Here is a 15,671-nt window from a genome sequence, read left to right on the forward strand (position 1 = left end):
TAGTCATACAAAGAAATGTAGTACAGTACAAGTACAATTAAACACTCTGCCTAACAGGAACATCCCAAATAAGTCCTTTTACGTCTTGTTTGTTTACGTCGGAAGTCCTTGGTATTCAATTCATGGACATAACAAATAGCAAGCAAAAAAAAACAAACAACAACATTCAAATATCTTCGCGATTATAAAAACAACAATATAGCTGCAAGCAGCGATAAAGTGGCCAAAGCCAAAAACACCTCAAATCATGAACACAGCCTGCAATGTGTGTGAAATTTTGCAAGCACATTCCCAATAGGTCAAGGAACAGATACCACCCTTCTCACATTAGCCTGTTATAGCGCCACCAGCGGGTCAACTTTTGCATAACACATTTTTGGAACAAAATGGACCAATCTTTGACGTCAGTAACGTCAAAGTGAGCACTGCCTGCGATCTTGACATTTTGTACTTTCATAGCCATTGTTTTCTGGCTTGAAGCGAGCCCACAATTGTTTCGAAGGAACAATATTTTCTAGTTTCTTTTAGTAATCATTGCTAAGAGTTTGTTCAGTAACAGGGATCTCCAGCATTTTCAGGTCATTATACAAGATGTTTGATCAGGAGAGAATTAATAGAAATTGGAAAAGATGACAAATAAATGTGCCGACAAAAATGCAACACAAAACAGCTGATCAATGGGTACTCTCATCTGATATTGGCAATGATTACTAACAAAAATATTGAGCTTTACCTTTTTAACAAAACAAAAAACATTTTTATTGAACAAAAACATCACTAACCCTACCTTTAAATCATGAGATTAAAACATTTGCGTATTAGCAACCCATAAGGACTTGTAGGGGTTTTATTTCAGCACTAATGTTGAATATTACAATGCAATGTTCAATAGGGTTCAATACACACAAGTCACATTTCAGGCCATCAGGTGGTAGTGTTGTGCACTCTTTTCTCCCACTAGTCACTTTTTGCTGTTCTCAAGTGTCTAACATGAACTGATTTCCCCTGGCTGTGACAGTCCTTATCACACCAATGGCATCATCTAGTCCCCAAGCCCTGGCCAGACTCTTGTTGTAACCCATATACAACTAGCTAACCTATTGACCAACATCTAATAATTAACTGAGCTACCACTTAGTAATACCATAGCAACCATACAGAACTTCCCTGTACTGTGACTCATGTGTGGACCATGTCGACTCAACCTGGCAGTGTTTTGACACCAACACATACAGACCCTAAACTCAATCAAACAAAATTTGCCAGTGCCTGCCTATACACTTTATCAAAATAATAATTACACAACCATTTTATCTTTATACCTAAAGTAAATCTGATAAATCAATGCCTAAACATAACCATTTGTCGATTTGTGCATTAAAGGAGTAGTTCACCCCCCAAAAAAATGAATTATTTCCTATCCATTACACACCCTGTGAAGCATTGAATTGGATTACTTTTTTTGGATATTATTTTTTTGCATTCCTAAGCCAATATTTTGTTGATAATAATAAAGACCCTCTACCTATCCAGTAGGAGACACAAAGAGTTTAATAATAATAAAGACCCTCTACCTATCCAGTAGGAGACACAAAGAGTTTAATTTGTGTGAATTCAAGTCTCCAAGGGTGAGTCATCGATAGATTACTGTTAAGAGCCATAGCTTATATTGTAGTGTAGGCCATACATGGGCAAATTTAATACCGGAATACTGATATATCATTGATTTCAGCTGTTACAATTCCAAACATGACCTGCTACTATCTTAGTAGCTTAATGACTGGTATAGTAGTATTAAAATGTATTTTATTTTTGTATGTCCAAAGTATTTGTATTTAAGTTCATAAAGTTAACATAAGTACTGTAGTATATAACTAAATGCGTTGGAAATTAAATCAAAATGTTAGATTTCAGGATTCCAATTAAAAATAACAAAAAAGTATTCAGGATTCCAATTCAAAAGAAGCAAAAATAGCCGATCTACAAGCTCAAAACGCATCGCAGCGCGATGCGTTTGGAGCTTGTAGATCGGCAGTTACAGTTACTTTCCCCATAACCCACACTCTGCACATATTTTGCAGCACATATATTCGAACGGGTAAGGTCTAGTTAGTGGCCAAGGCCACGAAGTGGCAAAAGGCCACTCATTGATATTGGACTTCATCATTATTCCGCCACTTTTTCTCTAGCGGCTAGACCGTGCAGTCACTTTTTACGAAACTCGGCAGTATGGCAGAGGACTATGCCAAACGGCTAAATCGCGAAGCTCGCAACAATCGGCCAAAGGGTGGCGCTGTAGGAAGCCTTTGAAAAATGCCAACTTTGAACTGGTGTAGCTCATGCCCTGTTTCAGGTACAGCAATGAAACCTGTATACACTTATGCGTCTCCTCATGCCGAACAACTTTTACGCTCTGACTTTTGACCTCTGACCTTTACTTCTCCCACAATTTTGAATTATATGAAAAACAGTCAAAATCTATCTCCTCCTGGGATTTTCGCGTAACGTGCGCGAAACTTTTTTTACATGAACTTTGGACCAATGCGGTCAGATCTGTCTCGGCAGATTTCTTTTAAAGCGAAACATTATTTTTTAATAATTCACTCAATGTTGCAGTTTTATGCAAATTATTCTTCTGCCTCTAAATCATACATGCAAAGTGACACGTTCATGGCATTTGGCAAATATGTCGAGGGTTAGTCCAAATATCACTGAAAGCAATCTTACTCCAATTGGCCAAAGGGGGGCGCTATACGAAGCGTTTGAAAACTCAAACTTTAAAGGGGCATAAGTCATGCCTCGTTTCGTTTGAAGACATGCAACTTGCTTACACGCGTGCCTTGACTCAAGCGGAAGACATCTGTGTCTTTGTTAAGTAAGCTCCGCCCTTAGATTTTCCGCAATGTTGAGCAGTTTGTAAAACACTTAAACCCGCTTTTATTCCGGAACTTTCGCGTCACGTGCACGGAACTTTTTTTACATGAACCTTGGACCAATATCTAAAGATTTGTCAGATCGGATTTTTTTAAAAATTGAAACATGCTTTTTTAATAATTCAATTCATATTGCGGTTTTATGCAAATTATTCTTCTGCCTCTAAAACAAACATTCAAAGTAATATTTTCTCACTGTGCAGAGCTGTGCATAGTTCACATGGTAAGGCCTTTGTCTATCATTCCAGAAGTCTCCTGTTCAAGCCTTACCTCATGCATTTAAAATACATTTTACAACATTTTGCCGTGAAAACCCTGGTATTGCAACTAAACATGGCAACCCGACCAAACATGGCAACCTTCTTAAGCAAGAGTATAAATAGTGGTTGAGTTGAAGCCACTCCCCCCCTCTCAGATTGTTTGGAAGCTGCATGGTGCTGCTGGTTGCTGCTACTCACTGCTACATTATGCAGCAGCTGCAGGTCTGTACACTGTTCATTATTCCAACAACTATTCCAATTTCTAACAGTTTTATTCATTATACTTACCCATACTATAATTTGGCTTTTAGATTTACCTCACCTGACCATACCTACCCAATCCACTCGATACACTGGCTGTGTGTGATGGAGGAACAATGTGACTTGGTAAGCTAACCATGTGCTCTGAAATGTTATGTTGTTTTTGGTTTTGGGATCTAAATGTTAAACGATTTCTTTTGGAATGTAATGCTTGTATGTTAGCTGCAACGTTGATTATTGAATTGATGTATTTTGAGTTTAATGCCAATGCCTAGTTGGGCAGATTAATGGAATTATTTTGTTTCAAGCCTGTAGTGCAGCAGATTATTTGAATTTTTGTTTTTCTATTCATTTGGCCTTTTTCTTTGATCCAGGCCAGGTTTATTGCCTAGAACTGAATCTGAAAGATGGCGAGCCTGCAGAAAGACTGACACAATCCTGTCTGACCTATGGTTATGGGTAGGAAAAAGCAGCCGCAGTGACACTTATTCCTAGTTTCATTTTATTTTTAAATGGAATGTTTTCTTCATTTCCACATGCAATGTTTTGGTCCCGGTCAGGGGCGTCACACCAAATTCTGGGCCCTGGGTACAAGGATTCACAGCGGGCCCCCCATGAATGTTAACTATTGAAAAATAGCAGATATACAAGCTCACAGCGCGGCACCGAGTGCCACGCTGCGAGCTTGTAGATCTGCTATTTTTGAAAAAAATGTGAAAATGTGTGCAAGAAACATATGTTTCCATGTCAGTGATGCTCAAACTTTTTCATGTGAAGGACCCCCAAAATTATATGTATTTAGCCACGGACCCCCATCTCAAAATATTTAGTTCCAGGGACACCCCAGAAGCAAAATTTGAGTTACAAATGTTCGCTTAAAAAAACACATATATTCAAAGATTTGCACACATTTTCACGACTTTTCAAAAATAAGCAGATCTACAAGCTCGCAGCGCGGCACCGACGCGCTGTTAGCTTGTATATCTGCTATTTTTCAATAGCTAAAGTTACTAGGGCCCCTCCAACTTGGGCCCTAGTAACTCAGTCCCACTTTCCTACCCCTTGTGACGCCCCTGGTCCCGGTCCCCAAGTCACAATCAGTCACACAGCTGCGCAGCAATTGACAATCATCACCACACCCAGTATAAAACCGTCAGTCTGCAGTTTGCTCAGTGAGGTGCACATCACTGGAGCTGCTGCAGATCTGTACTGTTCATTATTTCAACAACTATTCCTATTTCTAACAGTTTTAATTCATTCATTCAGTTTAATTCATTCACCTCAGCTCACCTCACCTGGCTGGAAGATAAATTGGTAAGTGAACATGTGGCTCAGAAATGTTTGTTTCTGGTTTTGGGATTGGAATGTAAAAAGATTCATTTCGGGAATGTAATTATTGCTTGTAGATAAGCTGCTAAGTTGATTATTGATGTGTTTTGAGTTCAATGGCAAGCTTGTAGATCAGCAGATTTGTCGACTTTATTTTGTTTTAAGCTTGTAGATCGGCTGATTAGTTTATTTTTATTAGTTTATATTGTCAGGAGTGTTTAGTTGTGGATGATTGCCTGTGTCCACTATTGTTTGGGGTGTGGCCTCATCTCTTTCTTTAATGTAAGCATTTAACTAAAGAGATGTGAGTATTATTGCGACTGTTAGGTCGCAGTTACTATCGAAACCTCCACCGGCTGTCACTCTGTCCGCGTGACATCATACTTTTGCCCTATTCATATCTCCGCTACCATTGCCCCTATCCATGCCAAACTTTGCACACACTCCTTGGCTGCCTGATTTCTCATATGGCCCTCCAGCGCCACCATGAGGCCGATTCTTGCAAAACATTTTTCAACACTGCTCCTACAGATTTTGGCCTAAAATCACGCAAATTGGATGGCAAATCACAACCTCCAAATCAGCAGATCTGTTGACTTGATTTTGTTTTAACCTTGTAGATCGGCTGATTAGTTGATATCTTTTTTTTATCCAGGCCCTGTTTTTTGCATGTGAACTGAATCTAACTGATGGCTTTGTTTGGTTTTCAGAAAAACTACATTTCCCAGAATGCAGCAGCTAAGATGGCTGCTTGTTGCAATCAGTTTGATTTGTCAGCACCTGGCCGCAACACAGCTTCTCCGAGTCAGGCAATCCAAATGTTTTTGCTCTTAACCACCGAGCTCTGCTTCACTGTGTAGCTGGCTCTCGAAGGGACTCTTCCAGCGAGCAGTAAGCAAAACTCCACTATGTTCATTTGCTCTGTATTTTGCCACATTGCTAATGGTGGTTCTATCTGTTCCCATTGTAGGCAAATTAGGAGCTGCATCTGAATCTTGGAAGAGAAATGGCATGTGTTAATGGAAGCAACGGCATACTGTGAAACATGTGTTTCGAATGTAACCCCTGTTTGTTAAGTTCTGGAAAGAAGCATATTTTGAGTTAAAAGCCCCGGTTTTGGGAAGAACTTTATTTCATGTTTTAGGGGAACGCCCCATTGAATAAAACAACGCTTATTGCGTTTTCACCTTGAGAACTGTTTCCGTGTGCTGGTTTGGGTTCAGACTTCACAATACTTAATGTTTAAAAACTTTATTTGAAGACGTGTTAAAAGCCCCGGTTTTGGGAAGAACTTTATTTCATGTTTTAGGGGAACGCCCCATTGAATAAAACAACGCTTATTGCGTTTTCACCTTGAGAACTGTTTCCGTGTGCTGGTTTGGGTTCAGACTTCACAATACTTAATGTTTAAAAACTTTATTTGAAGACGTTTACTACTTGAATTATTTGAAAACATTGTGATTTAAAAGACATGCCTGAAAATGGCTAGGTTGTTAACCCTCTGTTTTGAAGGTTTACAACCTGATGACCAACTCTTCAACAAAGACAACTAATGAAAAAGTTGGAAAATAAAGATATTGAGTTAAAACCTTGAGTTCTTTGGAACTATTTTATGTCTGTTGCATATAGTCTTTTGCATACATGTTGTGTAGAGGTCAATTTGTGCTTTCACCAATAACTATGCCGATTAGTGTAAAATCGGCAGAGTCTGTCATTTATAGCGCCACCAGAAGGCCGAAAACGCATTCTTCGATATTACTCCTTCAGATTTTATCCGATAATCACACAAATGGGCACACAGTATCTCTACAGTGATGTAATCATGATGGATTTGTCCAATATCATATTCTATCTAATTGGCTAACATTGAATTCCAAGGTTTGCAGGATTGCTCCTTTTTGAACAAAATGTCTCAAACGCAGCCTGCTATTTGTGTGAGATTTTGCACGCACATTCCCACTAGGCCAAGGAACAGATGCCACCCTTCTCACATTGGCCTGTTATAGCGCCACCAGCGGGTCAATTTTTGCAAAACCCATTTTTGGAACAAAATGCCTCAAATCCCGCATGCAGCGTCCGATTGCCGTGAAAGGCCAAAGAACACGTGGTACCCTTTTGACTTTGGCCTATTATAGTCACCACTAGGCCAAAAAAAACACCTGACCTGCCGGAGACCTGTTCGGAAGAACACTGCTTCCAGTTTTTCTTTGATTTCTTCTTTGCTTTCCCTTGATGCTTTTTTGCTTTCCTACTTTTTCTACCTTGGCCACTTTATCGCTGCTTGCAGCTATATTTTTGTATAAGATACTAGAATGACAAAGTAGAACGTAAATGCAATATGCAATGTGGCCCTCTGGAGTGAAGGTGGAAATATAGTGGCCCTCGCCATCATAAAAGTTGCCCACCCCTGCTGTAGGCCTATTTGATTTACCGGTACGTATGTTTTAGTGAAGGACATAATGTAGCATAATGTTTGGGACCTCACCGGCTCATCCTTATAGTGGAGGGTGAGGTCCATATTGTAAAGGCAGAGCTGGCCCATAGCTGGCCCATAGGGCTGTGCCATCGGTAAAACCTGTTCATCGGTTCAATAAAGCACAGGTGATGCCGATAATAGAAAGGCGACCCCTACAACCTCACAACGCATTGCGTCATGAGTTTGTAGACCTGCTCATTTTGAAAATTGTAAAAAATATTTTAAATGATTGGTGAAAAATGTGTGAGGAAAAAAATACTTCTACTAAAACTATCAGTACCATGATCAATATGCAAATCCTAGAGTCCAGGGTCTCTGCCCCCTGAATAATCATTTGCTCTCAACCAACACACTGAGTACAGCTGAGCTTGAAGCAAGCTTCAGCAGAAATCAGGATGGAGGCTTACTGGGTTCTAGTGGGTCTGCTCTGTTTGTGTGGACTCTCCCTCAGTCAAGGTAATAACTGTTTGTTTCTCTATTCATGCAAATTTACCCCTTAAAAGCTGAGTACCAATACGTACTGTGTGTGTGTGTGTGTGTGTGTGTGTGTGTGTGTGTGTGTGTGCGCGTGCGTGTGCGCGTGCGCGTGTGTGTGCGTGTGCGCGTGCGTGTGCGTGTGTGTGTGTGTGTGTGTGTGTGTGCGTGCATGCATGTGCGCACATTGTTTTCCCATTTGTCCAGGGTGTGAGCTAAACCTCCTTGAGAACACTGACTTCCCAGGAACAGATATAACTCATGTGTATTCTCCTGATGTGGAACACTGCCAGATGATGTGCACTCAGCATCCAAAGTGCCTCTTCTTCACTTTTCTACGACCCGACTGGACCAGAGACGGCAGGTAAGTTACAGGAATGTAATGCCTCCTTTGAAGTATGTTATTCTGTGTAGAATGGTTTTAAAGGCCTGGGCCGCTGACACAGCAGTCCAGGCACCTAGGCAAGAATGCAGCTTGACAGCGTGACACAGGTTCGAGCCCCGATCCCGATGGCCTTTGCTGCGTGTCACTCCCCATCTTTCTCTCCCCATTTCCTGTCAGCCTGCTATTATGTCCTATCCATAATAAAGGCATAAAAACCCTAAAACAAATCTTAAATACAGCTCAAATAAAGTTTTCATGATTTTGAATTGACTAGAAATGTAAACAGCACATACTGTACACCCAAATCCTGTGTTTATATTACATCAGTGTACACTTAACTTATAACTCATAGACTGATTGAGACTTCTCAATCAGTCTTTTTCTAGTCCTAGAATTTACATGTAGTAAGGGGGATTTTATAAGATATTTGACCAATCTGCAAGTAAATCGTTACCAAGAAATTTCTTCACCAATGTGTTTCTAAAGGTGTGTAATAATATGTACTAAAAGGTTGAAATTCAACTCCCAGGGGAAACCTCATAAAAAAAACAATTTGTGTTTGTGTCCCATTAATTTACTATACAGGAAAACAACTATGCTTTAAGTAGCATGTGAGGGGTCAAACTAGGGGTTTTTCATGATGCTGAATCCATTGCAAGCATTTGTTTTGCATGAAAAACATTCCTTGGGCTAAAAACGGACCCACAAAACGATGGTTTAGTGATGAATCATCACTTTTCACCATTTTGTAGGGGCCATTTGTAGCCCACATAATGTTTAAAAACAAATGCTTGCAATGGATTCAGCATCATGAAAACCCCTAGTTTGACCCCTCACATGCTACTTAAAGCATATTTATTTTTTGTATTGTTTTCCTGTATAGTAAAGTTAATGGGACACAAACACAAATCATTTTTTTATGAGGTTTCCCCCGGGAGTTGAATTTCAACCTTTTAGTACATATTATTACATACCTTTAGAAAAACATTGGTGAAGAATTTCTTGGTAACGATTTACTTCGCAGATTTTCTTATGTTCCCCTTACTAATGGTGTAGATAGCATAAATCACCGGCCAGGGTGCTTTCTCTTCAGCTGAATGAAGTCTACATTGTTGTTATTATTATTAGGTTCTGGTTTAATAGACCAGTACCACTTGCTGAAAGGTATGGAAAGGGAGGTGGACCAGCCCACTTCCTGGTCCTGGAGCACTTAAGTGTGCCCTGTAACCGATGACCCTCTCAGCTGACCGAGCATGAGGCGTTGTTATCTGCTATTTTCACTAGTTTTGTGCGACTTGTATGATGAAGCAGGGCTTTACTTTATCTCCTATAGTCTTGTAAATAATACGTAACATTTTGAGGCATTTATACTTTACCCAAGTGTTCAACCTTTTTTTAAATACTTTATACATTCTACTACCGGTATATTGCATTTCAAAAAATTGAATTAGATACTAGTTACTTTTCAGATTTGGATTAGATTATTATTACACAACACTGAACCTCACAACGGATTGTGGCATGTTGTAAGTGTGTAGATGATCTATTTTCGCTATTTGTCGTGCAACAAAATATTATGGTTTAAGTGGCTAAGCTATTAGTATTAATACCTGCTGTATTTTTCAGGGTCCTATTCTGCACAAAATGTGTCCTGTATAATTGTGTAGCCTGCTTTGTCAACAATTCTGTATTGGGTTGACACTGTACCTCATCATGCATGCTGAGGTAATGTAAAATCGGTGAAAACTCCCTTCTATACTTTACTGTCTGCCAGATGTCTGTCTGTCTCCGGCGTATGAGAATATTGACTTCCCCGGAGCAGACTACCGCGCTCTGTTCACAGCAGACTATGAGCAGTGCCAGAAATCCTGCACCCAAGACCCTGGCTGTGAGTTCTTCACATTTGTCAATGGACTCTTCAGTAGAGAGGATATCAGGTAAATCATTACATGCACCTTTCTCAAATGGTAGACCTTCAACTTGGAAAACCTTGGTATCACCTCAACATCCATTAAGAAGTGTCTGTGGAATTATAATAATGAATAAAATACGTGTTTGGTTCAATGGCTTTTAGCTCCTCTAGCAGCGGGTATTGAAGGATGGCGATCTGTAAATCTATCCATCTATCCACAACTTTGGTCCCAACAAACCACTTGCTAGATTTACGTGGAATTTGCTGTGCAACTTCAATGAACCTGAACTGGTGTCCTTTCCTACAGCCTCGCATAGCCAGACTAATCTGCCATTGCAAAGAAAAAGTGCCCTTCCTTGACAACCTGGCTGTGCGAGGCTATTCCTATAACACCCTCCTTGGTTCAAAAGACCATCTTGTTTTGCACACAATTATGTCAAAATTGAATCGCTGGTAAAATGTATATGGTAATTGTAAAAAAAGGCAAAGGTCTGTATTTAAAATAATTCTTGCTGAAGATTGTGGAAATTCTGTTTGTAGATACAAGTGCCATCTAAAATTCAGCTGGACAGTACCCAAGCTTGCAATGGTAAACGCAAAAGCTGGCGTGGTCTCAGGATTCTCCCACAGATTGCACCAAGCCCACCAGAATATGCGTATGTTGACACGCACATACTGTACACTACATACACAAACACAGCTATTGCTTCACTGTTGATCAAACAAGTATGGAATTGTTCAAATTGTTCAAACATAATGTGTGTGTGTGTGTGTGTGTGTGTGTGTGTGTGTGTGTGTGTGTGTGTGTGTGTGTGTGTGTGTGTGTGTGTGTGTGTGTGTGTGTGTGTGTGTGTGTGTGTGTGTGCATGCACTGCAGCATGTCAGACCAAGATGTTTGCAAACACAGCTATCCAAGGACATGACCTCGCCAGATCACTGATCACCAGATCACTCGCCAGAGCCTGTGTTCTAATCATCCACTCTGCACCTACTTCACCTACTTCAATGACACTGACAAAAGGTGAATAGCTGAATCTGTGGGCCACATTGCAAAAATGGGGCCAGTTGATAAAACAACAACATTAATTATACTTGAAAACTTTCATTGGCACCTTGTATTGTCGCGAAAGCATCCGTCCATTTTGGGTTAAAGTGACGTTTCTTTCTGAGGCTAATCTTTGTGCTGTTCTGAATGAGGCAGGCGAGTCCGAGGTGACTGGACATGGTTCCTCTGCATTGAATGAGTGGACACAGTTTTGCCTTTCAGGATTATTCTTCATGTAACAGTAATGTAATTAATCAAGATAGATAATAACTTCATTCTGTCTAAAACATACATACCGGTACACATGCTGTGTCTGCAGCAGCTAAAAGTCCTTGGCATTATGATTCCAGGTTCCGTTGCTACCTGAAGAACAATGCAAATCATATGGTGACTAAAGATAATGAAGCAGCCGTCTCTGGAATACCAACTCACGCCTGTCAGCCCGATAACAGTATGTACTTGTCTAACTGCAAAAAGAAAACAACTGAATAATTAATTCCAATATTGGAATCTACTCATAAGTATAAATACTTGGTGTATCCGCAAAAATGAAGGAAAAGGTGTGTCCATATGTCCTTCCGTCTGTCCATTCTTATGTCCATACATATATATATCGTCGTTGTCAGGTGGAAACCTTGTATGTCCAAAACCGTTTGTTTTGTATTTATTATTTTAAAATGATTTAAACTAGTGAAAACAGCCGATCTACAAGCACACAACGCCTCGCACCGCGAGGCGTTGTGTGCTTGTAGATCTGCTGTTTTCACTACTTTTGTGTGACGGCCTTGTATGATGAAGCAGGGCTTTGCTTTACGAAAAAATGTACAAATTTGAAACTTGGAGATACAAGGTTTCTGCCCAACAGTGACGATATCTGTCCATCTGTCGGTCGGCCTGTCCATATGTACGTCCCTATGTCCATCCCAACGTTGTGAAAGAGACATCTTGTGAACATCTCCAGGGGATTTCATGATATTTGGCTGTTTTGGCATATAAACGAAACAACCACTTGGACTCACAGATGAACTGATATCGAGCCAGGGTAGACACTTACAGTATTGGCAGAGGCCTGTGAGATCATTCATTCATTTTCCTATTTAGTTGTCCCAAGCAACATCATTCTGTCTCTGTCATGTTCCTCTCTATAGGCTGGATGAAGGCGGTGTATGAAGGCGTAGATTTCGAGGGATCTGATATGCGTTATGTGTTACTGGACGATCCAGACACCTGCCAGAGAAACTGTACTGAAGACCACAACTGTCAGTTCTACACCTACGTCAATGAGGCCTTCTTTGACTCACAATATTGGTATGTTTATATAGACAAACACACACAGACAAAAATACAGCCTAGAATTATTGAATGCTTTAACTATTGAGAAATAGCAGATATACAAGCTCACAGCGCGGCACCAAGTGCCACGCTGCGAGCTTGTAGATCTGCTATTTTTGAAAAAGTTGTGAAAATGTGTGCAAATCTTTGAATATATGTATTTTTAAAGCGAACGTTTGTAACTCAAATTCCGCTTCTGGGGGTGGTCCCTGGAACTAGATATTTTGAGATGGGTGGTCCGTGGCCAAATAAATATCAGTTTGGGGTTCCTTCGCATGAAAAGGTTTGAGAACCACTGACGTAGTCTCTCAAGAACAGACTAACTGAGCTCCAGTTAAGTGAAAAGGACCTTTTCTTTGACAATGGCTGGCCAGATTGCTGACATAGAAACATAGGTTTACAGTTTACAGTTTACAGTTTAGGCATTTAACAGACGCTTTTAATCCAAAGCGACTTACAATAAGCAGATAACATCACAATATTAAACAAGATAATATGTCAGTACATCATCAACAATATAACAAATGCAAATGGATATCTATCTAGAAAAAACACAATATAATCAAAGTTCTAAAAACCTACAAAAAAACAAAAAAACAAAAACAAATGCTAACTAGCTTCATGTGTGGTCATTGATTTGATTTGTTTGATAGGTTGATAGGTTTTTCAAAAAAACCTTAGAAGGATTCAAAAGACACTTATAGAATCGGGTCAAAATTCTGATTTTCAAAAAATAGCAGATCTACAAGCTCGCAGCACGTTACTCGGTGCCGCGCTGTGAGCTTGTATATCTTTGAAAGATGAAAGTATAAAATAGGTTTAATGTTATTGTCTGAAACATATCAATGTCGCCCCAAATGTTGCCCAGATACAATTATTTGTTTGAAAAGTTACAGTAGTTAGTTAGAATCTCTAGTTCTGATGATACATTTTGTACCATGTTAACTTGCTAGTTTAACCCATTTAAACCGGTTTATACCTTTCAATCCATTACAGCATTTGTGTATTTTTTTTTCTGTTGCTACCGTATATTAGCAACATTTATTTATTTATTTATTTTAATAGAAATGTTTAGTTTACAAAAGTTTAGAAAAAGTTTCAGATAGAAATTTCATCACCATTAAATATGAATTACATATGCCATATCGAAATATTACGATTTCCAAAATCCTCAGTCTCATATCATGTTATCGATATTGTCCATCCCTGTGTATGCTAACATTACACACCCATATGCACCTGGAACTAATATTTTTGTCAATTGTTTATGCATTATTTAAAACTGTGTTTGATGTTGTATTTCAGGCGTCGCTGCTACCTGAAGAGGGTAATTACCATGCCTGCTCCTCCCAGAGTTACCAAACTGCATAACGTTTTGTCTGGATTCTCCCTGAAGAATTGTCAGACTCCTCCCTGAAGAAGAGACATCAGTCCCATTTCTAAATCAAGATTCTTTTCACACTTCTCCTACATGGCAGTGTAATTCTTTTTTTATTTTTTTATTTTTATCCCACGATTTTTGTAACCCATTTTTTCACCCGGTGCCAATTGCCTAAGCTGTGATCCTGGGCTCTACTCTCCCTCTGCCAACCTGGGGAGGGCCCCGAACTGAGCTCATGCTTCCTTCAATGCATGAGGAGTGATCGGGCCGCTTCTTATCACCTGATAGGGGGAGCTTCCCCGGTTGGACGTAGCGCGTGGAAGGAACACGTTATTCCAACCAGTTCCATTCCCCTCCATCAGGCGCCCCGGCTGGCCAGGGGGAGGCTTTATAGAGACCAGGATTACTGCATGTTTTTGTGAGGGTATCTACCCTAGGAGACACGGGGAGAACATGCAAACTCCACACAGAAAGGCCCTTTTGCCAACCCCACCTAGGGTGTGGGCACTGATGACGCGGAGGAGGGAACACGCCCCCAGCACCCACAGTGTCCCCCGGCGGGAATCGAACCCAGGACCTTCTAGCTGTGAGGCGACAGCACTACTGACTGCGCCACCGTGCGTGCCCCCGATGGCAGTGTAATTCTACACACAAAAAAAAAAACCTGTCTTTATACCTAGCCTAGCCTGAGCATACTGAGACGAATGACCAAATGGCAATAAACTGAGTCTTGGAAAGTACATTTTCTGGTGTGACTTGCCCCTTTTCCACTGACATGGCCCAACACCACACCACTCCACACCGCCCACTTGTGCCAGGTATTCCACTACAAGGACCTGAGCAGAGTGGTGTGAAAGTGGTACTAAACGTGGTACTAAAGAGTATCCACTCTAGAGTAGGTCTGTGCTAGGCCTAACAGGGGCAAACAATTCATAATGACTGATCACTCACTGACTTTTCATTTAGACCACCAGGATATAGTTGTAATACATAAGATTCTATTGTGTTATAATCACAGTTATAATCTATTATAGTGTATTTTAATTATCATAGTAATATATTAATACTTTATAGTGTATTATAATCACAGTTATAATCCATTGTAGTGCATTATAATTAGGATAGTTGTAAATAACTAGAAGTTTGCGGCCCGAAAAGTCTAGAGTTCGGGCCGCTGCGCGGCCCTCACCGCCATGTTGCGGCAGTGTGGTGTGTGTAATGGCCAAATATGTTTTTTTTGAGAAAAGATAGGTTTTTGAGAAAAAATAGTTTTTTGAGAAAAAAATAGTTTCTTGAGAAAAAAATTTGAGAAAAAAAAATTTTTGAGAAAAAAATGTGAGAAAAAAAAATGAGAAAAAAAAATTTTTTGAGAAAAAAAAATGTTTGAGAAAAAAAAATTTGACAAAAAAAATTTTTGAGAAAAAGAAAATTTTGAGAAAAAAAATTGGGGAAAAAAAAGTTTTGAAAAAATAAATGGATGTTACTGCGATTGAGGTGAAAGAGAAAAGTGGAAAGTTGTGAGCTAACTATTAGCTATTTGTGTGTGTGTGTGTGTGTGTGTGTGTGTGTGTGTGTGTGTGTCAGGCTGGCCAGAGAGCAGTGAACACATTGCCCCCAGTGGCGACAGGGGGCGAATCAGGCTTGCTTCAAGCACGGACATGAATCAGGCTTGCTTCAAGCATGTCCGTGCTTGAGAAGTGGGCGTGGCCTCTAAGCCACTTGTAAATATAAGATACAAATTTATATTGTATTATAATCACAGTTAAAAGGGTCAATTTGTTTCTTACCGATAGGGGTACTTTTGTGTAATGGAAAATGTAGATATTTTGATGTGGTGTGGTGTGGTGTGGTGTGGTGTGGTGTGGTGTGGAGTGTTGTGGTGT

The 15,671-nt window shown here is 40.0% G+C and overlaps 1 protein-coding gene and 1 long non-coding RNA gene across 2 annotated transcripts; both read left to right on the top strand.

The window, feature by feature from the left end:
- The first annotated feature begins 9,894 nt into the window (after nt 1-9,894).
- Nucleotides 9,895-10,958, top strand: LOC308284454. Its single transcript, XR_013962011.1, has 3 exons — nt 9,895-10,055; nt 10,571-10,686; nt 10,908-10,958. It is a non-coding gene; the product is annotated as an uncharacterized lncRNA (long non-coding RNA).
- A 60-nt stretch (nt 10,959-11,018) lies between these two features.
- Nucleotides 11,019-13,888, top strand: LOC308283360 (plasma kallikrein-like). The gene is made up of 4 exons (XM_080723783.1): nt 11,019-11,051; nt 11,426-11,526; nt 12,224-12,383; nt 13,713-13,888. Exons 2-4 carry the CDS (start codon nt 11,460-11,462, stop codon nt 13,822-13,824), a joined length of 339 nt encoding a protein of 112 aa, XP_080579909.1. The 5' UTR covers nt 11,019-11,051; nt 11,426-11,459; the 3' UTR covers nt 13,825-13,888.
- Nucleotides 13,889-15,671: the final 1,783 nt, after the last annotated feature.

Source organism: Nannobrachium achirus, assembly GCF_963921795.1.
Source record: "Nannobrachium achirus genome assembly, chromosome: 4".
Lineage (NCBI taxonomy): Eukaryota > Metazoa > Chordata > Actinopteri > Myctophiformes > Myctophidae > Nannobrachium > Nannobrachium achirus.